Below are 26,179 nucleotides of genomic sequence, written 5' to 3' on the forward strand. Positions count from 1 at the left end.
TTTGGTGGCAGTCACAAGGGGGCGCTCGTCGCGTTATAACGCGGCCTTGTCCTAGCTTATTTTTGGGAGTGTCCCTAAAAACTATTTTACTATGCATATTGTACGGGGACGCGGAGCGTAAACAACAGTACAGTGGGGTCAAATGCTTGAATTTACTGCAGAGAAAAGGTAACATAAATAACATCGATCTCTTTTTTTAACTTGTATTGTTGGAAAGCTTGACCCATGAAAGATTTTACGTTTAATTAATCCACCAAAAAGGTTAGGGGTAAGAAATATCTGGGGAAATAAACTAGCAATAGCATGACGTGACTCGGGATTCCGTTCTTGGTGGTCGTGTACAAAGTCTATGCGGCTATGCCCATAGACTATGTGCATGGGGAGTTGTCAATTTTTTTTTCAAGACTTTGGTCTTGGGCGGAGAGTCGCCAATTGCAATTGGCCCCTCTTTCGTTTTAGTTTTTAAACTTGGTGTTGTTTTATCATTGCAAAGTGACTTCTGCAATAAGTTAAAGCACCTTTTTTAAAAATTCTAAATAGGCCTACTGCCTAGGAGTATGATAGTACAAACTACAATGTAGTATAAATGAGTATAATAATATGACCCTATTTTTTAGGTCTAAACAACCAAGTGTCCCAACCATTTTGGCCGGGATTGTGCATTAGCATTGCACTGTGATTTTCATAAATTTGCATTTTTCAGTTGTTGCCATTTAGCGTTGCACTGTGATTTTCATAACTTTAGATTTTTCAAGTTGTTGCCATCATTTTTTGTGTGCAATCATAGTGCATTGCGGTGATCGCCATCTTTATTTCTATGTTATGTTTGTCGTCTTCATTGTCAATGGTCAATTTACCCGAAAATTTCCCATCTATCTACAACATTCCTGTTGGTTTTAAACATTGCTGATACTTGTACTACTAAAAGTTGGGTGAATCATGGAGGAATTCCTCCATGGGTGAATCCACAAATTGGTATATTCACAAACTGGATTTGGAAGGAATGTTGCATCCTGTTTCATCATATATTGTCTCAATGAAGGTCAGTTATTGCAAACCGTGTTGAAAAGATACTGGGGCTGAGAAGCTTTTCCAATTTTGTTAGAAAACACTTTGGAAATGTTATTGACATTGTGCACACAACCAAGAAAGTGCATGGCATCTTGATACTGTATTCTTTCCGTGGATTTTTCTTCTCTTTAATTTTAGGAATGGTACATGTACACAACAAAACCGCCATAACTTTAGAGTACATAAATAGTTTAATTTTAAGTTTGGCAAGTTCTTCAGTTTTGTGTGTTTGTTGCTTTTCAATTTATAAGTATGGAAAGGCAGATTTGGCCGCAGACATCCGGATTTTTTTTTTACATTGGCTTATCTAGCTCCCAGACCTATGTTTATGAAACTCAATGGCTCTTGAGTCTGGAGTGCTGACTGGTAACACATAGCAACCAATGAAAACTGGTGTGCAAATGAATAGATGTTTTCATCGGAGGACGTCAGCCTGCCCTCACCTATGTCTCATTGTGCTGTAGTACCGGGTAGCTCCATCAATCGTGTGTGTATGTGCGGAGCTTTTGAAATATTCAAAGCAGCATAAAGCTATTCGAATATTGGGTGGATGATCGAATAGAAAATTCGGTATATTCCGGTCTGTAACTGTACTAGGCCCACTACAAAACTAAAAGTTAGATAGATGGAGAAATTTTGATATATTACGGAAGGTCAAAGGTGCATGACAATTGACCCATGACCTCGAGAAAAATCCTGCAGTCATTTCGGACAAACTCTCTCCAAATTCCCCTGAAAATTACGGGATAACTAGATGTCTAGGTATAGTCAGAATTTGATTTTCTCGGTTATTTTAAATATTCATGTACATCTACGTAGCTTAGTAAATTTCTAGTGAAAAAAACAGTTCAGATTTCAAATTCAGGGAACGTTTAAGGAAATTGAACGTGGCTCTATACAAAGGAAGTCAAGTATTTGAGACACATTTTATGGAACTGTGGGCTCTTGGACTTGAGTGTGCCCCCTCAACGGTAAGAAAGGGAGAGTTGGGGGAGACCATTTCGAACTCATTGCCGACGATGATGCTCACGTGAATACGGTATGGCCTTAGTGCACATTTAGAATAAGTATATTGTGCGTACTTATGTGGTGTATCCCGTTCTCATTCAGCTGATTGCAGCTACGCGATGTCACGCGTTGAACTGATGAATTTTAGCAACCGCGCACACGTATGCGTCTTGTCAATGCTTGCCCACACCCATTCATGGCTTTGCCGAATTAAAAACGAACTACTAACAGAAATTTTCAAAAATGCGTCTTTAGACACATCTTTAGAAATGACATTCTTTTATAAAAATTGTTTTCTTCAAAATGACAGCATGCCAGAAAGAATAATTCCACAGGGAGTTTAGTGCCATTGCTATCTTTATACCAAGTATGCTTCAACAACAATAATTTGTGACCTGTTCTGTCAAAATCAGACTTTTCTGGGCATAAGGTCGAAAATGATATTTTTACATTTTGTTAACATATATGTTCTTTTTCCTTTTAATAGGTGGTTTACGTTTTGAAACTGGTCATTCCTGGGCAGAGTTATGCTATTTTTAAGTTCATTGTGTCGAAAAGTAGAAAACGGAGAAAATGGCTACGAACGTCACAAAACAGTTATTTCTTTAACTGTATACCGTATCAAATTCATCAAAAATAGTACATGTAGAGTTCAAATTAGGGTTTCAAACTTTAATAATATATTTTAGACATGTTCAGGATTACAAATATGCAAAAATTTGAAAATCGATAAAAATCACCCCTACAGCGTTTTTTGGCCCTACATGTATCTCAATTTCAACCTCTGCCCAGAAGCGTCTGCTTTTGACAGAACAGGTCACATTTTGTCAGTTATTTTTTGGATAGCTGCACTATACATTTGTACTCTACCTTTAAAAATAAGGATTAAATTTACTCTCATGGGTGCAGTGTGCAGTGAAGCCTTGAAGGGGAAAATGGTGGGATCAATGCACACTGTACATTTTCTGTGGAATATTTCCTATCCTAAAAACCCACAAAATTACAGGATGCTGATCAGGCATCAGTATCAAGGCCAAATATGGTAAACCGAATTAACAGCCTACAACGACCACATGCTTGTTATTGCAATTAGGGAAGCGTTCATCTATCCCTGATCCAATTAAGTTGATAGCTGACTCATAGGACAGAACTGACTGAACAAACATATGGAGTTTGAATTGTGGTCGTAACATTGGGCATGAAATTATGGTCGCTGGCTCCGTGGTAAAATAACTCAGAAAAAAATTGGAGCAGGACAAAAATACTAGAATGTTGGTGGATGTTGTTTGTGTTAATTTGGATTAAAAAACATGTTACAAAAATATGTTATTGCTAAAAATATGTACTGCAATGCTGTAGAACCAATTACAATGCAGATGCCCAGTTCCATGGACAGTGTTGTACATGTATGACTCTAGACCATCTTGAGGTGCAATTTCAGTGACTCATTCACCTTGGCTCGAGACACATCAATTTCGTACAAATGTGACTTGGACTCGGACACCGGACTTGAATTAGGGATATGTCCCGACTATACCGAGTATTTGAATACGAACCGAATATTCGAATAGCTTTTTGCCGGTTTGAATATTCGAAGAAAAATAAAAAGTATGCACATGTACAGTGTACACACATGACTCTGATGATATTTTAATCGTAAAGTTGCAGCATGCCATGTTTTTTTTTTGTCGACGTTAACTTTTTTTTGTCAACGACGGTTCATTGTTCCCATCCTATTAGCAGGTTAAGGCCTTTGCCTAGTGCCTACTGCAAAGCACTCTATTCATCGGCCCGTAATATCAACGCAGCACACAATTTGTGCGCTTGGCATACAATTTTTGACTGGTGCAGCTCGCTGTTGCAGCTGGCAAACTTGTAAATCTTAAAGTTGATCAGTGAGTTTGGAATATTTGATTATTCGGTCGAATATAGTTCGGATAATCAAATTGGCCTACTAATTTAGTCTGAAATGGAATTTTTTTATCCCTAACTTGAATACAAGTGATTGGGACACGGACTTGACTCAAGTGTCTTTAGATTCGGATACAGACTTGACTCAAGTGTAGACTACAACTTTGTCCATGGATGGACAAAGTACTTGTACATATTCTTGTCCTTGATATGTCACAGAAGTGAAACATAATTTAGAAATGAGAATAAAGTTGTGATAACTCCATCCAAAACTGAAACGAATCCCGACGGGTCAGTTTCAGTTTGATGTTTACGATGTCTGGATCATATCTGTTTGATTATGCCTGAATGAGAAACTGAGGGCTGAGCGCCAGGGATGACATTCGTCACTCTGCAGGCGACTATTCAAATTCATACGTGTCTGTTTGATATTTTAAAAACAAGTTGCATGTGTGTCTGTTACCAAACAAATATAGAAATCTATTCTAATTTGAAGATAACCTTTTTAATAACATCCCTGTAAAATTTCTTTTAAAAGATGCCTGCAAAAGCAGTGGCAAGCATCAGGATATATATTTATAACAAAAGCTTTGTCATGAGGTTAAGGCATATATATGCACTCCTCAACATTTCTCACCCCATCTCCCAAAACAACCGAATAACTCAGCTCCCTATTAGAACCAATCGCTTCCAACAAAGTCCCATCCCTTACTTCATAAACATTTTAAATGCCGCCTCTGTGTGATTTTACTGTGTGCAATTTTTTTTTGGGGGGGGGTGCATGCTGTCCCTCCTTTATTGTTGAAAAACAAACTTGGTTGAAAGATAGTAAGGGGACTAAACTCCCTGTGAAATTATTCTTTCTGGCAAGCTGTCATTTTGAAGTAAATCAACGAAAGAAGGCCTTTCCAACGGTGCGTCTTAAGACGCACCGTAGGAAAATTTAAATTAGTAGTTTGTTTTGTTATTCGGCGAAGCACGCGCAAGCATTGGCACGACGCACACGTGCGCGCGGTTGCTATAATTCGTCGGATCAGTATAGCTGCAATTCAAAACAATTCAAAACATGATTCAGTAACTTTTGATTTGAAATTGAGATCCTAGAATGCTGTTTTTCTAGGAATATACAGCTGAAGCTTAGCTGAAACTTCATCAGGTTAGTAAATTCAGTATCCTTCATTAGATATGAACACTTTTGTTGCTTTAAACGAACAAAATGCACAAATTACAAATGATGGACTACAGTATATCTTTAACGTACAATTTATTGTATTGTCTTTTTTGCTTCTTTTTTTGTATTAAATGCAAGTTTTATTCACTTTCAAACTTAGGCCCTAAATGCTTTTAATGTAATTGTCTTTTGGAATTTGGCTCTCTGGGCCACGATTTGAGACAAATAAAAGATATGAATGAATGAATGAATGAATGAATAAAAACCTTTCAACCTGGATCTGTATGTCCCTGATACCAGATGGTCATGTTGAGACAAAATATACTGTACAAAAAAAAAATCCCATTGTATATTCCACAATACACATTGACACAAGAGTCTTAATAAACTACCAGTACAATTTACAAATGTACCAAAGGAAACTACCATCTAAATTGGTCTGTACTTCTGTAGCATGTGCAAAATTATAATTTCAAAAAAAATTACATGCAATATGATTTATAATTGATTACACTTTAAATGATTGATTTTCGTCAAAGAATTTGGAGGTCAGACCATCAATTTGTGTACAGTCTGCCACAGATCATCAAGACCTTGCACAGTATAGAATTTTTCATCAAATTTTTCCAGCTCTACATTAAAGCATAAAAGATGAATCTGTTACAGGGTAAGTAAAAAAAAAGAAGGAAATTCCAAGTGGTGCCTCGTATTTTTTTTAAAGAAGTTCTAAAAATAAGCTTTCTTTTAGTGCAAGAATCATTCAAATCGCTCATGTACTTTTCCAGTTATGGAATTTTGAACACGAACACCATTTTTAACCTTGTCCATGGATTACAATAAAGGTAAGTGATATTTCAGCAAAACGAAAACTATTCACATATAAAAAACACACCAGAACACTATCATGATAACTGGCACTTACAATGTATCATAACATTTATTTAAAAACCATGCTGCTTCCAATGTTAAAACAACATGCTTTATAATGTCAAGAGTTTATAGTCTTGCCCTGCCTTCTACTTGGCTACTGTTACATGTAGCAGGAGACTAAGTATGGGATTATTCTGATATCATTTTCAGAATAGGACATGGTTTAATTTTTACTGAAATATCATGTACCTTAAATGTGATCTATGGACAAGGCTGAAAAAACGGTGTTTGTGTTCAAAATTCCATAACTGGAAAAGTACATTCAGCGATTTGAATGATTCTTGTACCAAAGGAAAGCTTATTTTAATTGGGCTTTCATGTCCTACATGTACATGTAGATCTGGAAAGCGCTACATGCAGAACTTCTTTAAAAATAGGGGCCACCATTTGAATTTCCTATTTTTTTTTTACTCACCCTGTATAAACTTGTAGGAAAACAGCAACATTCCATAAATTTGTGTGTACCACCCGCAACAACTGTTTGTTGTCGATTCTGGCAATGTATTAGTATAGGGCCCGATAGTTAGATTGGTAGTGTCACTTGATACTGTAGAAAATCTCAGATTTTACTTCCTGTTTGGAAAAATGATCCTCCAGATCGGTGAATTAGAAAGATCGAGGGCAGCCTGATTGACAAATCGCAGCATGAATGACCGTTAGCACAGCGCGATTGACTGCTTTTCTGGTAACTGAAAACCTGCTTGTTTGAAGTATGGAAATGTAATTGCTACTGTAGCGAATAAGGAAGGGGGGGGGGGGATTGTGCCCCTCCTCTGTCAAAAGCACAATTCCTTGTCCTCACGTGGTTTGAACATGGAACAATTCATGAGATGAAATAATTTGATTAACATGGAAGAAAGAAAATCCTTTGAAAAAAAAATGTGAATTTAAGCCAACTACAGCGTTTGTTTATGATGTAAATCGAGGACACACACATGCAACATCATTGGTGAATTGAGGACAGGAACCAAATCGAGGACGACCTCGATTAGAAAACGTGAACAAAACCAATGAGAGCTGTTGCGGAAAGGTTTAAGTACAAACAAAGGAAAAGGGAAGAGGAACAAAAGAAAATCCTGGATTTACACCATAAACAAACGTGCTAATACGTGTGTATGTATACATATATGCAAAAGTGCTTCTCCTCACAATACAAAAATAAAAACAAGTCTTCTTTTAGTCATATAGTAGGCCATTCCATTCTGCGGTTTTTAGATTTCAGCCCAGTCGACCGTAAAGAGTTTTTAAAGACTCTGTGCAATTTAACAGAATTGGTAAGTGTATACAATTGAACTGTTTGTTGGTGTTGCAAGCTGGAGGCCATGACTTCTGTGATATACTACACACACTTGATTCGGCCCCCACAAATACCAGACTACATGTGCTATGCATGTAGCCAATATTCACAGCGTTTACACAATCAGTCAACTGTAACACTGTGTGGCAGCTTGCGTGGGTACATATGTGTATGGAATGGATGCAACAATGCATAATTTGTCAAATTTCATGTTGAAAGTTCGATTCTAAATTAAGGCACATGTACATGTACATGTATACATACCAGTACATGTACATGTAGGATCATAATACTTTGCATTTATAGGCCGTCCCCAAAGTAACATACCAAATTATTATTCAGAAATACCAGTTTTAACCATTTCCATTGGTCGAGAGCCCGTCACATGGCCGGTCTTAAACGGATGATAAAGACATGGCTGTCTGTCTAAAACACTTTTCCCTTGTCACATAAATTTGAACTCCTATGAAATCCAGTGCCTTTTATCGTTTTATTGGTGAAAAGTTCACAATCCTAACGTAGGCATGCGCAATGCTACCAGTGAGAAAGTATTTCATAGTCCAAAATTTACACCGCACTCGCCACACCTGCGCGACATCGTGCAGTACGCGCGCACCAATCTCCATATTAAGGAGTCGTTTACGTCTTACTCGCGAGCTGGACACTCTACAGCTAGAGGGGTGTTTCTAAAAACCAGAAGTAAATTTGTTTCCAAAAATATGTCACTTGACACATCTTTGGAAATGACCTTCTTGTTTTGTTTTCTTCAAAATGACAGCATGTCGGAAGGAGTAATTTCACAAGAAGTTTATAGTGCCAATTCTATCTTTAATAAACCAAGTAAGCTTTTTAACAATAACTACCGTAACTTAGTCGGTTACTTTTTGGATAGCTGCAAATGATCCACTCTACCTTTAACATTCTCCTTCGGATTTTTGAATGGTGTTATTATTAGAAACGAACAAGTCAAACAAAATGTATGACATTTTTTTTCTAAACCATTTCACTTTTTTATGTAATTTTCAAGTGAAGTTAAACTCAGCCTATACATGTATGCAGTAGAGCAATCCATCAAGTCCCGCCCACTACACACGTGGGTTAAACAATACACACGGGAGTCTTTTCAATGCCACACTGTAGCAGATGATGCACGCTATACACGCTTGTCGGACTTTGTGCATGCATGTCTGTCATTAATCACGGTTGTGATGTGTAAAAAAAACCCCAAAAACAAACATCACAGGGCAGGGCTTATAGTGGATCGGTCTTTGAAAAAAAAAAAGAGTGTTTGTAAGCTACGAGAAATGTTTCCGTAATCATTGACTGCAGAATGGTCTAGGCAAAACAAAACCACAAAACTTTAATGTAAATATGTACTTTGAACCCTTTGTTTAGAAACATAAGTTGAAAGGGATATACTGGGATTTTATCTATCATGTCTGTGTAAAAATCCCTGGGAAAATAAAGCTGAAATGATTTAATTGTTCTACAAGTGCAGCTGTTGAAATGTTGGTTACAAAATTTTGAACAAAAGTTGATTTTTTTATCTGGAACACTTGGAGTAGAAAGTGTACTGTAGACCTCACGAAGTGTGTCACAATGTTTATCCTTGATTCCTTTTGCGACTTAACCCTAACCGAACTCAACCCATCAAAGCCCAACAGCAGGTTTTGTTTAAATCTGTTGGGATAGGTACAGTACCCCTAAACTGATGGTCTTTTACATTGGGTTTGGCATACCTCCAGAAACTAGGTCCAACTGTGTGTGTGTACGATTTCCCATGTGGGTGTTGGAATTTGCCTGGACGGGTACGGTTCCTAGTAAATTATGCTGGGGAGTTAGGGTTGGGGGTAGGAGAGTCAATTGGTTGACACCACCCGTCGTGTTTGAGTTTCAAGACTTAATACGTCCTTTGCAAACAAGGAATCGATTCTCTGCCAGAGCTCCACAGACGTGATCATTCTCTCTAAAAAGTTTACGCTGATGGCTATGAGTGTTACTCTACGTTTTGCTTGTTTTGTTCATCTCCAGAGCTTGAATCATGACAAAAGTGGTTCCCTATAAGGGACAGAGGTATGCTGACATAGTCAAGCGATGCGTGACGGGCGGTACATTATGGGAAGACCCAGAGTTCCCTGCTACTGACGCCTCGTTATTCAACCAGCGTAACTCCCCTGGACGGATTGAATGGAAGAGACCCAAGGTGAATAGAATACTCCCTCAGATCTAAGGATATGACATTTACACGTTTAAACTAAAACGATTCTAAATTTATTTACAAATTTTCCAAAAACGTTTTAAACGTAACCCGAATTATAAAAAAGGGGCCTACATAAACGTTCATGCAGTCTTTCTTTGAGCTAAACCTACCTAGCACAAATAATTAACAATAATTTACAAGACCTTTGAAGCACTTCAATACTTGATTACATTCGGGTCACACGTAGTTAAGTTTTTACTTTTTCAATGACTGCCATTGTTGATTCAGCAGGTTAATCACACCAGTCTGCAGACATACATGTAATGAGTATGCGTCAGCCTTTGTGAATGGCTAAACGTTTAAACGTTTGAATGGTTCCTAAAAATATTTGCTAAACGTTTACAAAATTAAACGCAAAGTCACATCCTTACTCGGATCTCATGCATATTTACGAGCCAAATGTGCTAATTTCATTGGTCAATGTTTCAATTCATCAGGGAATGCTAGCTTAGCCCTAACCGCCCTGAATCCTCCAAAATCCTTTTTGAAAATTGGAGGAATTTGCAGGATTGAGGTTACATGGCAAAAGTGCGTTGCTGATTTCGGAGTATGCACTGTGTCAAGGTCTTGGGCCAGACCTTGTGTCATTTATGCTCAGCCGTGCATAAATTTAGTCCTTGATTATACTTGACATCCTCCGCACTGCTCCAGGATGTCACTGCCTCTGCCTCAGCCTATTGACAGACATAGCCGGAGGATTTTGCAGGATTCAGGCAGTGGTCATCCCTCCATGGACCATATTCAAGAAATAACGGAGGAATTTGCAGGATTGAGGCTACCGGTATATGCTATTTTTCCATGAGGCCAATTGGAGGATTTTGCAGGATTGAGGCTACATCCTAGCAAAAAGGCCTAGGGAGTTAGGGTTAAAGACCATTTCCAGTGCTATTTCCGCGTTTTATCCCCAAAAATGGACAACTTTTTTTCGCAACTGCTGTTTGTCTAGCAGTACCAAAGTTATTCACTTTTAAATGAGACATCGACCAAAAAAATGTTGGCCCGTGTTTTAGTTGTTCAATTTTTACTTAAATACAGTTTTGAGTTATTGGCTGGCAGTAGGAGACAAAAATTCTGTTCTCAAGAGGTAAGCTGGTTCCAACCCCCAATCAGGAGCGATAATGTATGGACCAGCAGCCTTATGGTTGCGAAGGCTTTGTGTCATGCGTTGACAGGCAAAGTTTATCCGATAACCTAACCCTTACAAATCGGCCTTCGCAACCATAAGGTTGCCAGAAGCCAATCTGCTTGCAAAGTGGATCTGTCTGTGCCCAAAACAAAACAACTTTTTTTCAGAGGACTGCAAACATCTAAAGGGGTAAAACATATTTTGGTTGGAATAAAACATACAAGTTGAAAATGTATTAATAAAAATAAAATCAAATTGGTTGAAGAGCTCGGGAATGCAACTTTAAACCCTATCTGCTAAAATAATGAACACACAATTTGTGTTTTTTTTTGTTTTCAGGACATTTGTCCCAACCCCCACCTTGTCGTGGAAGGGACAAGCACCGGGGATGTATCGCAAGGTCAGCTGGGCAACTGTTGGTTCGTAGCCTCCTGCGCTAACTTGGCCCAAGAGAAAGAACTGTGGGAAAAGGTATGTAAACAGTTTGCTTTCCAGTACCAGACGCGTTAAGTTTTTAGACTATAAAACTATCTTGCACTGAGCAATAACATAAATGCAATGACTTCTTTTCTCTCTAAAAAATGTTGGATTTTTCAAAAGGACTTTACTTAACTTTCTATCAATGCTTAAAATTGCAGTTGGACATCTTTTCATCCTGGTTTTGCCCTTCATGGACATAAGTACCACTAGCACTGTGTTTTCAGTGCTTGAGAGAAACAAATAACCAAAGATCAGATTATATGGTGCTTGTGTTCTTGAGCAAGACACTTCACTACAATTTCTCCATCCAGGAGTATAAAATGGATACCTGTGAGGGATAGAAAGCAGAATATATGGTGCTTACAATTGTGTTCTTGGACAAGACACGTAACAAGTGCCTCTCTCCATCTACATGTAGGAGTATTAATGGATACCTTTGAGACAGAGAACAGATCAGGTTATATGGCGCTTGTGTTCTTGAGCAAGACACTTCACTACAATTGTCTTTCTCCATCCAGGAGTGTAAAAAGGATACCTTTGAGGGTAGAGAGCAGATTATATATGGTGCTTGCGTTCTTGGGCAAGACACTTTACTACAAGTGCCTCTCTCTGCCTACATGTACGAGTATTAATGGATACCTTTGAGACAGAGAAGAGATCAGGTTATATGGTGCTTGTGTTCTTGAGCAAGACTCTTTTCTCCAATAACCTCACTATCCAGGAGTATACATTGGTACATGTGACGTTTAGAGACCAGATTGCGCTGATCTGGAGCTCCAGAAAACTTGTCTCATGGCCTAATGAACAGGGTAATTATAATCGGAAAGTGCTGTAAAACGTTGGTATATCAGCTATACTACATGTATATAAGCACCATATCATTATTAGTTTTGTGTTGCTTACGTACATGTATGTCTCGCTAGGTGGTACCAGACAACAAGGAGCAGGATTGGGATGATGAGAATCCGGAGAAGCACTCCGGAGCCTTTCATTTCCGTTTCTGGCGTTTCAATAAGTGGCTCGATGTGGTCATTGACGACCGACTGCCGACCAATAACAACAAGCTGATCTATGTGCACTCCACGGACAGGAACGAGTTCTGGAGCGCACTGCTTGAGAAGGCCTATGCCAAGTAAGCTTAATAGAAAACAACAATTCAGTCAGTTGACATCTCAAGATCATTTGCTTTTTGCAAATTTTTTTTCCGTTTGAAATAACATCATTGCTCAAGGGCACCTCCAATAAATTTTTTTTGTATCATGCCATCCTCGAAAATGCACCTTTGTGTCCCATTTAACCTGATTTTCAATTTTCGTTTTGCCATTTAAAGGGTATTTTGGTGCCTTTTGGGTTTGCGAATTTCCATAATCATGAGCAAAAGTGTGATGTAATTTCAGGCAGAAACCTCAATGTTAAAAGTTGTTTCAGCCCCCAAAAGATGTTGGATATACCAGTCCTATCTTCACTTTAGGGGGGGTGTTTGGCCTAGTGGTTAGGGTTTGTGACTCATGATCAGAGGGTCAGGGGTTCAAATCCAGCTGCTGGCCATATGTTGTGTCCTTGGGCAAGCCGCTTTACCCCACTTGGCCTCTCTCCGCCCTGGAATATAAATAAGTACCGGCATTACCTTTGATAGACCGGCATCCCATCCAGGGGGGATAGAAGTATTCTCAGTTGTTTCATGCCAAGGAAACCGGAGATAAATGGGCTATGCTCGACTTGACTTGACCTTACTATCTCCACTTCGAGCAAGGTTTATAGCATTATTAATCAGCGGTTACTTTTCCGGGTGATTGCAAATCATTCTACGTGGCTTTCAACGAGATAAACTAAACATTCTTTACCTTTTCAGACTGAGCGGTTGCTATGAGAACTTGGATGGAGGCAACACCGCTGACGCGCTGGTGGACTTCACCGGTGGAGTGGCTGAATCGATCTCCCTAACGGACGAGAAATACATGCAGGACTTTGAGAAGAAGAAGGAGTTCCATAAAAATCTCAAGAAGTACAGCGACAGGAAATTCCTCATGAGTGCCTCTATCAAGGTACGACTGACCTAGAATAGAATACTCTATCATTATCCTTTTTATGCAGTTCATAGCACCAGGGTGAGTTGCCATGTAAAATAAAGAGTTTGCGGTTGTTGTTTTACGTGGAAATAAGCCCTGCTGCCTAGTTTACATTGTGAACTAGTTTGTTAATAGAGAAATATGAGATTAGTAAATAAAACACATAAATCGTTGTGTCCTTACAACAAGGTCGTATCGCCTAAAATGGGCCGTGCGTGAAACGGGAGATATTCAGAATGTTCAAAAGGTCGTATCTCACTGAAAATAACCTGGGCCCAATTTCACGGCACTGCTAAGCACAAAAATTTGCTGAGCACAAAAAAAGTCTGGCTTATAAAAGCAGGTTACCAGCAAAAGCTCCATGTGATTTTCATGCCAAGCAAACAACAGCTGAATACTAATCACGAGCAATGTACATCACGTGGAGCTTTGGCTGGTAACCTGCTTTTATAAGCCAGACTATTTTTGTGCTAAGCAACTTTTTGTGCTTAGCAGCGCCGCGAAATTGGCCCCTGGATGTACACACAAAGTCAATGGACATCAAGATACGACCTTGTTGCACGGAGCGTATTCGCGCGAGATACGACTTTGTTACAGAATGGACATACGACCTTCCTGCAGTGACGCGACGAATCTTAAATATTGTTGTTGATTTACCAGGTGACATCAGCCGAAGAGATGGAAGCGAAGACCGATGTTGGGCTGGTCAAAGGTCACGCCTACGGAGTCACCGCCGTCAAGACAGTCAAGCTTGGTGCCGCCGGCTTACTGTCCCTGTTCAATACGGAGAAGGCACACCTTGTCAGACTGAGAAATCCGTGGGGTGAGAAGGAATGGAACGGACCATGGAGTGATGGGTGAGTTAGTGCTGGGCATTTCCGGATAATTAAGTATTTGGTTATTGGATCGTGGATTTGATCGAATATTCGAATATTCAAATTTTGACATTTGAGGTAAATATTATTTTTCAATGAATATTGTGTATGTATCGATAATTTCTTCCCCCCTGGCTTTCAAACCAGACAGGGATATTGCAATCGCGTATACATTCCTTCTGTGTGTCCGTGTGTGCGTGTGTTCCAGTTCACTATAAGTTCAGTCATAAATTGCAACCAAACTTGACAGGTCGTCTGTGGAGAGAAGGCTGACGTCAAAAAAATCCTTTCCAATACAGATATTTACGAGGTCTCTGGAGAGCTCAGCTCAGTAATTGCTGATGACTCCGAGGTCTCTGGATGCCAGGGGGATCGCGCAACTTTTACTTGCAGTATTTTTGTTTGTGTCATGGGCTGACCATTCTAACCATTGTTGGATCTTCTCTATCAATCTTCAGATCGCCAGAATGGCAGAAAGTCAGCGAGAGCCAGAGAAAAAGCCTTGGGATCACCTTTGACGACGATGGAGAATTCTGGTAAGCAGATTTCCTTGATCAGCATATGATGCCGTGTGTAGAATTTATGCAAAAATAGTAACTGTGCAGCTAGGCAGTGTTTGTACTATTGAAATTACTTCTTGTGGTAGCTGCGCAATGTCTTTAAATATTTGGGACCAAAAAAAGGAAGCGAGTATGGGAGATGTTTGTTGTCTGAGGATCAGACATTCACATGTGCAGAACCACACTTCAATGTCTAATATAACCGAGCAAGCAGATTTTATATGACCCTGGTTGCCAGCGAATCGGAGCTGCCTCTGTGACCTCATGTAGAGAGCAGAAATTCGGCCAAAGCTATGGCTTGGTCCATACAGATTGGTCCTAGTCCTATGATTGGTCAATAGAGGCCATGTTTTGTCACATAACATCAGATTTATGAAAACTTAATAGAAGGCACCCTCTGAATGGTCAGAATCAAGATGCAGTGTTGTTTTGCAATAGACTAAGATGTTTGTGGCGTTCCTATTTAAAATATTTTTTTAGGATGCCATTTGACGACTTTTGTACCAACTTCACTAACCTTGTCATCTGCCGCATGCCCAACAAGAGCTTCCTGAGCATTCAGCGGACCTGGCACGAGAAGGTGATGATCTCTGCTTGGAAGAAGGGTCCAGGGAAGGCTAACAGAGCTGGAGGCTGTATCAATAACAGAGAGACATTCCTACAGAACCCTCAGGTAAATAAAACAAAATGTACGTGTAATGTGCATCTGTTTAAAGAAAGTTAGATATATGACTGCTATGATGTGTAGAGAGGGCAGTGTGGTCTAGCGGTAGAGCACAGGCCTCATGATCGTGGGCTTGTGGGTTCGAGCCCCACCACGGCCATGCGTGTTGTGCCCTTGAGTAAGGCGCTTTACCTCAATTGCTCCTCCCTAGGTATTAAATGGGGACAGGCATTATTCAATGCTGGGAAGGTAACAGACTCGCTGTGGAGGAGGTGTGGCGATCCCCCCACAGCAGCATTTTATGAACTCGAGTCTGACCCAATCGCTTTCAAAAGAGAGATTGGCACGCCCTTCATGTGAGCACAGGTTCGTCCCCGTTATGTTAGAGAGGTGTGGTTTTACAGGTTACTTGGAACTGGGAACACTTTGCTGTAATGGTTCTTCTTTCGTGCGATGCTGTTCAAATCTCTTCGTCCGTCAACCATCGAATGGTCTCATTGTCAAGGTCCCGCAGGCCATATTTGGTCCATGTGGTGGGGGTACAGTTGGCAAACAGTCGTCGATGATGTGGTCCACCATCTGACAGACTTGACACTCACAGGCATTGGGTGCTTTTGTAGAGGAGGGTACAGCCTGTAGGCTCACTTGAGGGGCCGGGAAGGTACTGGTGGAGAGTGGATTCGGCGTCACGCCAGCGATCGTTCCTAAGGCTGCACACATGTGTTATAATCATCCTATATGTATGTACTGAAAGGAAAGACGTCAAAGGTGTTGACCAAGTTAATCCAAGTTTTAAGTGTTGGCAAGCATACATGTGAAAGTACAGTATCGTTAATTTTTGTGTGTGTAGTTCATGATCTCCGTGGATAGCGACGAAGATGACATCATTCTCTGTTTGACTCAACCTGATCTGCGCAGTGACAAAAAGGAAAATAAGACCATTGGATTCAATGTAATGAAGGTATGTTTATATGAATGTATTCTACAATTGTAAAGTACGCACAACTGCACTGTAAGTGTAAGGTCAATTTCACAAAATATTGTTCAACACTTAGAGCTGTCTCCATTTCGGAATAATTTAGTATTCGATTATTCAAATCTGTTTGACCGAGTATCGAATATTCGAATCTCTCCGATCCAGTTTTACCCTTTTTGCTATCACCTAAAAAAAAAAAATTTAGCATGAAAACATGTTTACAAACTGATAGCAAAGTGTTTAGACTGTGTTTACTCGCTAAGCACATTTTTTTGTTACCCTGACAGGTTGAAGACAATCGCAAATACAGACTCCACACTCCCGGACAGAAGGTCATCAACTCGACCTTCATCAATTCGCGCAGCGTCTTTGAGAAGTGCACGCTCAAGAGAGGGCGCTACGTTGTCCTGGCGACGACCTTTGACCAAGGGGAGGAAGGCCCTTTGATGATGAGGATCTTCTCCGATGAGGGAGCCAAATGCTGGTAAAATGACAAAATCGAGCAAATTTGAAATCGTCGTTGCTGATTGGTCGATCCAGGGCAACAAGAGTTTGGTATCATCCCGTCTTGCACCACGCATACCACGTCTTTTTTTAACAAGTACAAGATGCACGCGCATGTTTTCTGGCTGTATACACCCGTAACAGAATGACCACTGAAGCATGACCACAGTCTGCGCATTGCATTTTTGGTGTGTCTATGGTTGGCTTGAAGACAAATTTGTGGAACAAGCAAAAGCGTCAGTGTTCCACATGGTTTCGGTCTAGTGGCATATTATTATTATTATTATTATTATTAATCATTTCTGGTAATGAAACCAAGGATTCCTCAAAAGCGCCCTAGGCACTGTAGCTCGCAAGCCTGAAGAAACCTGTGGAGAGAAGACAATGAGAAGAAGTTACAGTTTTAGAGGTGGGAGGAAAAGCCCAGAAGAATATTCTGGGGAAAACCCACGGAATCAGGCAGGGGCTGAAAACCCAATCCACATATTGGCCCAGGCGGGATTCGAACCCGGGTCACAGCGGGGGAAGGCGAGGAAAGTACCGCTACGCCAACCTGACTCCCTATGGAACACAGAATGACTACATTATTCACATCCCACTCGTGCTCGTGCACGGAATAATGTGCGTCTGTGTCCCACATACCACAAGGCTGCAGGCCGAGTGGTATGTGGGACACAGAGGAACTACATTATTCAGTGTTCCACGAGCGCAAGCGGAATAACAAATTTATCTTCAAGCTAACTAGACGTGCAGTACAGTTGAAACGAGCAGGCTTTACATGAACATTTCAGGAGTTTAGTGCATGCAGTGGAATGTCGCTTGCATCTTGGAAATAGCACAATACGCAGGATGCGATATAGACCGTGCAATACAGTATAATGTCACACTGTTGTTGCCATGGATCGACCAATCTGAATCTAGGATTCAAGTTTGCTTGAAGACAATATTAAATATCCCACTCGTGCTCGTGGAACACGGAATATTGTACTGTGTCTGTGTTATTTTCCTTGTTCCAGGAACACGAGTTGGATAACGAATTTATCTTTAAGCAAACTTGAAATGGAATACGCATCTTGTGCTGTACAGCAGTTTTCCTAATACACGTACGTGCAGCAGGAATGGCATGAGCATCTTAGAATAGCGTGATACACGGAGTACCGGTAAGGACCGTGCTACATAGGATAATGTAGCACAGTTTGTTGTCATGGATCGACCAATCAGCATCTAGGATTCAAGTTTGCTTGAAGATAATATTCTGTAGTCCATTCATGCGCATGGGATAACAAACAATGTTGTTTACTCATAGTTTTCTTCATCAGATTTTGACTCACAAACTGCCACGAGACTTAGATGCTATGACAATGATGATGATTTTTCAAAAATAAAAACATCAGCTTTCTATCTCATTTTATATTTAGAAAAAATTAAACGACTCTGTCTGGGTCCTGAGAGTACTTGATTTTAGAGAAATTCTGTAGTGAAACTTGTGATTTAGTGACATGACTACGTGTTTTGTATACGAATGTTGAATTTTTTGTTTTTAATTCAGGGAGTTGGTCAAAGAGGCTCCGTCGCGCACCATGATGAGTAACATCCGTGGGTATCCGCAAGTTGTGTCCAAGATTACCGTGCTGTCAGCTACTGGACTGCAGAAACAGGATCACTTTGGTGGAGGTAAGATACTCAATCAGCCGATTGCAGCTACGCGATGTCCTGCACTGAACTGAAAATACTGCATGCGCGTTGTGCAACGTGTCAACGCCGGCACGCACCCATTCCAGGCATGGCCCAATTAAGAATGAACTATCGTTTCGGTTTGTGATAACACCATGTGGTAATAACTACTGCTTAGAAGATATTTAGTCCTGAAAAGAACTTGTCCTGCTTATTATCAGCTTTCGCTAAGTAGTTTTTGTTCTGATAAGAACAGTCCTGCTTTAAGCTCTAAAAGAACTTGTCTTTGTTCTCAACGTTTCGACTGGCCTGCTCTAGTCATCGTCAGGAGACGATGTTACCGCAAACCGAAACGATACCGATACTCCACCATGCAAAGCCTCAAATCTTCTATAAGAATGAACTACAAACTGAAATTTCCGAAAATGCGTCTTTTGGAAATGACCTTCTTTGATTGTTTTCTTTAAAATGACAGCATGCCAGAAAGAATAATTTCACAGGGAGTTTATTGCCATTACTATCTTTAAACCAAGTATGCTCTTTCAACAATAATTACGTCAGTTACTTTTTGGCTAGCTGCAAATGATATACGCTACCTTGAATGTTATATTCTACAGGTGCTGATCCGTATGTGTATTTGAAATGGGACAATCAGACAACGCGTTCCCCGGTCATCAAGAACACGCTCAATCCTGAGTTCAACTTCAGTGCTTTAATCTACCGCAAGAAACCACAAAATCCCATTATAGTAGAGGTAAAGTATCTCTTTAGTATTTAGGATTTTGTTTTTTTCAATAAAACTACTTGGAGGCTATTAACTACTTGTATTAAAGCAAGGTTATTTATCAAATTCCCAGGTAAATTTATTTCAAACTGACATGAAAATAGTGCTTAGCATAATGAAAAGTTTGGGGCCCAAACGCGCAAAAGATCAATGTGTGTGAGACAGCTCCACAGCTTGCCCAAGTGACCTTGCGATTTGCATACCACATGCAACACGCTGGCCACGTACACTCACACAACTGACCTCTGCAAGAAATCAAGTCATTGGGGAAAATTTTGACGAAAAAAAGATCGGTGGTTTCTTAATCAATGAAATCGAGTCTTATATGAATGGAAAGAGAACTTCATCCTCTTTACAAAACCGCTACCCCCAGTGTGCTCTGACATTGGGTTCTCGAGATACGTTGAGATAAACAACCAAAAGTCTGTCACAAACGGTCATCTTCTGTTCCGCTCCATAGACAATTGTCTCGTACCCCACATTTTCAATTAAAAAATGATGAGTGGTTTTTCTGCCTTTCCAAGCCAGACATAGATAGACTTAAAGCCAGAAGAATGAATTTTCATAATCTGCAACCCCCAGATTTGTGCGACCGTCTGTTCTGAAGATACAAGGAATTGGTCATTTTCCCACGTTAAAGCTTGTGTGGACATTTCTGGTTGAGCAGATGCTCTTCATTATGTTAATGTACAGCTGACTCTCATCAATACAAACTCAGTAACAACAAAATACTGTTATATGTGAAGTGTTCTGGCAAAGTGAGACGGAGCTGGGCACTGGCCATGGCAGTGAAAAATTGCCAAAAACCAAATGAGGTGGTTTTTTTTAGGTTGTTTTCAAATTTACTGATATTTGTATTCTTTGATGTACTTCACATACTTAAAGAGGTTGTGGAATGCTCGAAGACATTTCCGTCATTTTTTGGGTATATGTAGCCTAAGGTGTGATGAAATAAAAACGACTATTGTTTCTGTCATGAAATGAGTACAAAGGGTACTTTTGAGAGCTATTTTTCAGGTCCTGTTTCGACCCGAACGTGCAATTTGTGTTAAAGTCGTCGTTGCGGGCAGCAAACAAAACACAGTAAATCGTGACGTAATAAACAGGACTCGTTTATGCTACTCTGCATCGGGAGTCCTGTTTATTACGTCACGATTTACTGTGTTTTGTTTGCTGCCCGCAACGATGACTTTTACACAAATTGCACGTTCGGGTCGAAACAGGCATGACAGGACTTGAAAAACAGCTCTCAAAAGTACCTTTTGCACTCATTTCATGACAGAAACAATAGTCGTTTTTATTTCATCACACCTTAGGCTACATATACCCGAAAAATGACGGAAATGTCTTCGAGCATTCCACAACCTCTTTAAGAAATATAGTATAAGATTTGTGGAATAAGTGTGTTTAAGCAAAAACAATTGTCATCATATTTCATTTTCACGCCTGCAAACTCAAAACTTTAAATGCATTTTTCTCAGTATTTTACACTTTTTTTTACATGTGGATACATGTGAACTTTAAACTGTCATAACTTGTCACGACGACATTTTTTTCTGAGAAAACTCATGTGTAACTTCATGAAATTTGTTTGAATATGTATGAGGTATAGTAAAACAAATAAAACTTGGTTAATAGTTTGGGTGGATAGTCGATGTTACCTCCCCTCAATATAAGCCTTTTGGGAGTTCCAACTGCGCATTCATAACCTGAGTGACAACGCACATTATTTGTCTCAAAAGGCCTTTGACATCATCGCGCCACTGACTTTACAAAAAGGCTGCTTGTGCATTGTGGGTACTGTCAAAGGGCATTTGAGACAAACAATGTGCATTGTCACAGGTTACGAATGCGCGCAGTTGGAACTCCGAAAAGGCTTATTAGAAGTTGACAGACTAGGTCCCTTGGCTTTGCCTCGGGAGTAACACTTTTCCCAAATGTTCATTTTTGTTGCTCCAGAACCACACCTCTTCACATAAGAGATATAATTCCGTAGTGTTCAAATGTAAACCTCTTTATCAAAGCATTTCTTTAGATTCCATCATTTCTCGGTCCTTTTCCTTCGTCAGATTTGGAACAGCAACGTTGTCAAAGACCAGTTCATGGGAGCGGCAGTCTTCATGGCGCCCGTGGAGAACGCACCCAAGCAGTATACGTCGCCGCTGCACGGCCGAGGGCGCAACACGGACGAAACCAGGTCGGGCTCTGTCAGTGTGGTTGTCCACACCACCAACGATCTGGAAGCATTCTAAGCTACGACTACGGCTAAGGCTAGCAGGAACACACACATGTCTATGGCAAGTGGCTGCAGCTGCTTCCATAGACACCTGTGAGAATGCAAGCCGTAGTTCATACCGACATGTCCTAAGCCTCGCCATTCTAAGGTTTGAATTTTCTGTCTACATGTACATGTAGTTTAGTTTTTTTACAGGGTGTAACTTTTAACTTTTGTAAGTGGAGTACAAAAAACTCATACTTATCAAAATGGTTTTTAAATGAATTGTACATGCTTATTAGTCATTGAACAAAAGATTTTTCGTATTATCATTAGGACAAGTTTGTACATAAACTGGCATCTCTATATTTTTGGATGATTAAATGTATGAGGAAAAACAAATGTAGAAAAGGCTGCCATCTGGTCATTCGCTGTAATCGGTTGAGATATTGCTCGAAATCGTTTCAAAATATTCCAAAATTTGTGTTTGTGTAAAATATTCCGGAAACTGTGTTTCTCGAGATCGAGCTTATTGGAATCATTTTGTGGACAATAATCAGAACAAGTTTGTTTACTTTTGACTAATATGCGTATTGTTCAGTTATGTCATTTGCAGTTTGAAAAATTGCAAGATAAAATCAAGCTTAGTTATTATTTGTAGGATTTTAGCAAAACAAACTTAGTAGCTGTTTTATCACCAGATTGGGTAGTCTTGGTATGAGACGTTCTCACGGTCATTCAAGAGCCACGGTACAAAGGTCGTATCGTGGCTCATACCGTGGCATATCATGCGTGTCACATATTATTCCTTTAGAGGGCGTTCTGTGACAATACTTTGGCGACGAACGGCACGCAAAGAACGTGGCCTGTTGGCTTGTGTGTAAAGGATACCCGCTTCAGCGAATTGCTGCGCCACTTAGGGTGTCTTGAACAAAGACTACAGAATCACTGCACAGGCCTAAAAGCCATGCGCACTGAAACACTTGTACATTTAAAGACATCTTGAGCCAAGACTACAGATTGTGTTGCTTGCCTGTACCTGAGCTTTAAAGAACAAGGGGCCACTTTGTTAATAACGTACTGCTTTCAATGAATCTAGTCTCTTTACCAGTCCGTTTCATATAATAACTGAGTAACATTTACCAGCTGTACACTGCAAGTTATTGTTGTAATGGGTAGTCCAGTGTATTGTTTTCTGCATGATTAACTAATTAAATTAACGCATATCATTACTGGTTGCATGCTTTATTCGTCGGTGGATTTTTACGCGATTTTAACTTTGTTAAACTTACTTTATTATACTGAAATCATGTGACGTTATTGTAATCGATGTTTTAACAATTGTAAGAATTTATTCCAACTTGAATTTTTTTTTTCTGTATTTTTTGATAAGGTGGTAGAGTATACATTTGAATATTCAATTTTGTATCGCATATCTAGGTAAACTATATTTTGTGTGCTTAATCTTACTTGAAGCGATTTGTATAACTTAGTGACATGTATCATTAATCTTTCAAATTCATCCTATTTTCGTTATATGGTTTAGTATAATCAGGTGAAAATGTTTTAAGTATTTTAGACTTTTTAGAACTTTTAAGATGAGCTTTCGTCATGTACAGATTTTATCCCACTTCATAAAGATTCATTTTTGCAGTCACGATCTAATTGATTTGTTTTTGGTTTTTGCTTTAATTCCAAATTACTTCATCCCTAATTATTGCATATGCCAACAGGAAAATGTGTACAAAATTGTAGAAGTTTTGCAATTTCAAGACTTCTTGTTTTATTGAATGGAACAAAATGCTGCCGTTTACTTTGAATGCAAAGTATCAATTCTGACCAATATTCATCTCAGTCCTGTGCCTCTAAGTTAACCTATTTCACATTCAGCTTATAATTTAACATGGATGAAATAGTTTACAAATATTGACTGCTTCGCGTGGTGTAGTGAAATTAGCCTCCCGAGGTGATCCATTGAGCATTATATTTTTAGAGAATAGAATGCTCCATGGATCACAGAGGGAGGATAGTTTTACTACACCACGAGATAAAGCAGTCAATATTTGTTTTATAGCACCTCTCTCATTGATTCTGCTTGAGTTTAAGCGATAACTGATTAATTTTTAATCAAAATACAATTAAATTGTACTTCTATTTGAATACAAAATTAGTTAAAAATTTACTACCACTTTCCAAACCACCCCTTCACGAAATGTTTGAACCCAGCTCTATAGCGCTAGCGCTCGTAAACAATACGCGCACGCCCAAATGCATTTCCACACAGTACTGTTGTTATGCGTATAGTACTTCGGTTGCTACGGGTATACATGGTGTAGTACTTTAGTTGCTACACGTATAGTACTTTTGGCCATGCAAAGCAAGATAGCAAAAATAGCGAATGCCATGTGACATGCATGGTCTCGGCCAAAACAAGATACAGAATCTGTGGGTGAGGTGTTATAATGGTTAATATACTAATATAACATGGATTGAGGATGAATAGTTTTGTAGGTTTTGAAAGTTTCACCTGTGGAACTAGTCACCTTATACATGTTTCACCAAAATTTCGTCCAGGAAATCAGTTATCTTTACAAAACATTGCTGCATGTGTGCCGCTGTCTTTTTATGTAGCCATGCAGGGCAATGTTCACGCATGCGCACACCCCCGTGCGATAGTTCAATGATTGCATAGTAATGCATAGTAGACTATTGCATGGTTTACCAATGCAATAGTTGACTGCGCATTCGTATTGACCCTGTGCGTGAATCCTCGCTTGTTAATAGCAAAAATAACAGTTGACAATTGATGGTTCATGGACCAATAAGACTTTGGTTTTCACTCGTGAATATGTATGAGGTGTAGTAATTGCAAATATGGCATTACTGAGATAACGTGAAAATGCTAAACCCAGATTCCATTTTTCCCATGCCAGGATTTCTGATAAAGGACCAAGGTTTGAAAAGCCATTAAACCCAAAAGTAAATTTCTTGTTCACTCATTCCTATTACTGGCCGTATATGTACACATTTTTAATATGCATGCAAGGTTGTGACTTCAATGAAAATTCCAAGTTAAATTGGTAAGTGCATTGGCCTTGATCTGGAGCATCAAACTCAAGATCTGTGGGTAATTCGATCCACAGGTTGTGGGTTCGAGTCCAGGGTTATGGTGCGTGTGTCCTTGGGCAAGGCACTTTGTCACAAACTGTCTTCTCCCCACCCAGGAGTAAATGGGTGCTGCAAGTGCAGAGAATACTGATTGATTTTGGGGACTTTTTTGGCCAAACATATGACTACATCAAGCTGTATACTCCCCAGAGAGCTGAGATTGTCTTTGGAATGTTTTATTGGACCAATGAGCAGGGGTACTAATCATGGCGAGCGCTTGCACTGTATAAAACCCTTTTTAAAAAGTATATACAAGTTCCAAATGTAATGATACCGAGCACAATGCACTGTTGGCTTGCATAAAATCATTCACAAATGTACATGTATGTCACTTTTGTCTCTCATAAAAAAATATAGGGGGTTAGAGATACTTGAAACTTGCTATGTAAAAAGACACATGTATTCACAGATATAAACCCAAATGAACCAATATTGTACACTGAAGTCTGCATTTTGGTAAGTGAAATGAAGAAAATGGATTTTTGGAACAGTTTTCCAGAATTTGATATTTATAACAACAGATTGTGAGTGGTTGAGATAATTGTAGACATAACTAATGAATATAGTCCAATATGTACCCTGTAATGTATTTACAATTTTCAAACCCATTTAATAGTTAAACAATATGTAATGCCTGGTGTACTTATATGTGGTTATTTTTTGTAAGCTTTGTATAAAAAGGGGTAGCATTCATTCCTTATACATACAGTAACTGCAATAAAAACAAATGAAACGTGGTGATAGTTATACAACTGCTTTATGAGGCTGCAGATTTATTGATGCTGAAATCATTGATACAAAGGTAATGCACTTACAGTACTGTAATACAAGAAAGAAAACAAGACAAGACAAACCTAGTAAAGTTGGTCTCAAGAATGCACATAATCTATTCCATTGATTCAAAATGGCTGTAGACCATTATCATGTTGCGGCCATCTTGATTTTTCCCATTCAATCCATGTAACCAAAGCGGACTGGAAGGAAAAATAGTCTGGTTCCAAAAAAATTTATAATTCAGTACTGTCATTGGATACAGGGAACATGACTGAAATGATGGCAGCATGATTATAGAAGTCTTTTGATGCATCTGGTCTGCACATAGTGGGCTGGATTTAGCCCATCCACTGGTGTTACAGGGTAATCCTATACAATAGCACTGCCCGGCTCATAAAAGACAGTCAGTCAGTCAGTCAGTAAGTGAGACGGGGGCAACGAGGACACCATGCTGGCCCTCTGGGACCAGCACCGATTGTTGAAACAGTTGCCAAGGTAACATGCTTATTTAACATGCGCACTTTTATAATGCAGTTAATATTAAATATACATGTACATGTCAAACCCGACCCTAAACCGACCCAACACATTTGCGTTTGTGATATTCGGGTTGGGTCAGTTACAAGTCATTTTGAAAAAATTTAATAAACTGACAAAAAAAG

General features: G+C 39.5%; 1 protein-coding gene across 1 annotated transcript; it reads left to right on the forward strand.

Annotated features, from left to right (window-relative positions):
• Nucleotides 1-8: 8 nt before the first annotated feature.
• Nucleotides 9-25,495, forward strand: LOC119723950 (calpain-5-like). The gene is made up of 13 exons (XM_038194870.1): nucleotides 9-168; nucleotides 9,420-9,591; nucleotides 11,114-11,245; nucleotides 12,178-12,386; nucleotides 13,107-13,299; nucleotides 13,984-14,180; nucleotides 14,657-14,734; nucleotides 15,239-15,431; nucleotides 16,273-16,383; nucleotides 16,686-16,882; nucleotides 18,452-18,576; nucleotides 19,194-19,330; nucleotides 21,430-25,495. The coding sequence occupies exons 2-13, from the start codon at nucleotides 9,430-9,432 to the stop codon at nucleotides 21,610-21,612; spliced, it is 1,917 nt and encodes a 638-aa protein (XP_038050798.1). The 5' UTR covers nucleotides 9-168; nucleotides 9,420-9,429; the 3' UTR covers nucleotides 21,613-25,495.
• Nucleotides 25,496-26,179: the final 684 nt, after the last annotated feature.

This window comes from Patiria miniata, unplaced genomic scaffold, assembly GCF_015706575.1.
Source record: "Patiria miniata isolate m_02_andy unplaced genomic scaffold, ASM1570657v1 HiC_scaffold_17, whole genome shotgun sequence".
Lineage (NCBI taxonomy): Eukaryota > Metazoa > Echinodermata > Asteroidea > Valvatida > Asterinidae > Patiria > Patiria miniata.

What these genes read in the sequence shown, in the direction of transcription:
- LOC119723950 (XM_038194870.1), top strand. Translation starts at nt 9,430, where the DNA reads ATGACAAAAGTGGTTCCCTATAAGGGACAGAGGTATGCTGACATAGTC. An exon ending in CTTGAGAAGGCCTATGCCAA is followed by an intron (nt 12,387 to 13,106) that starts GTAAGCTTAATA and finishes TTACCTTTTCAG; the next exon opens with ACTGAGCGGTTGCTATGAGA. An exon ending in TCATGAGTGCCTCTATCAAG is followed by an intron (nt 13,300 to 13,983) that starts GTACGACTGACC and finishes TTGATTTACCAG; the next exon opens with GTGACATCAGCCGAAGAGAT.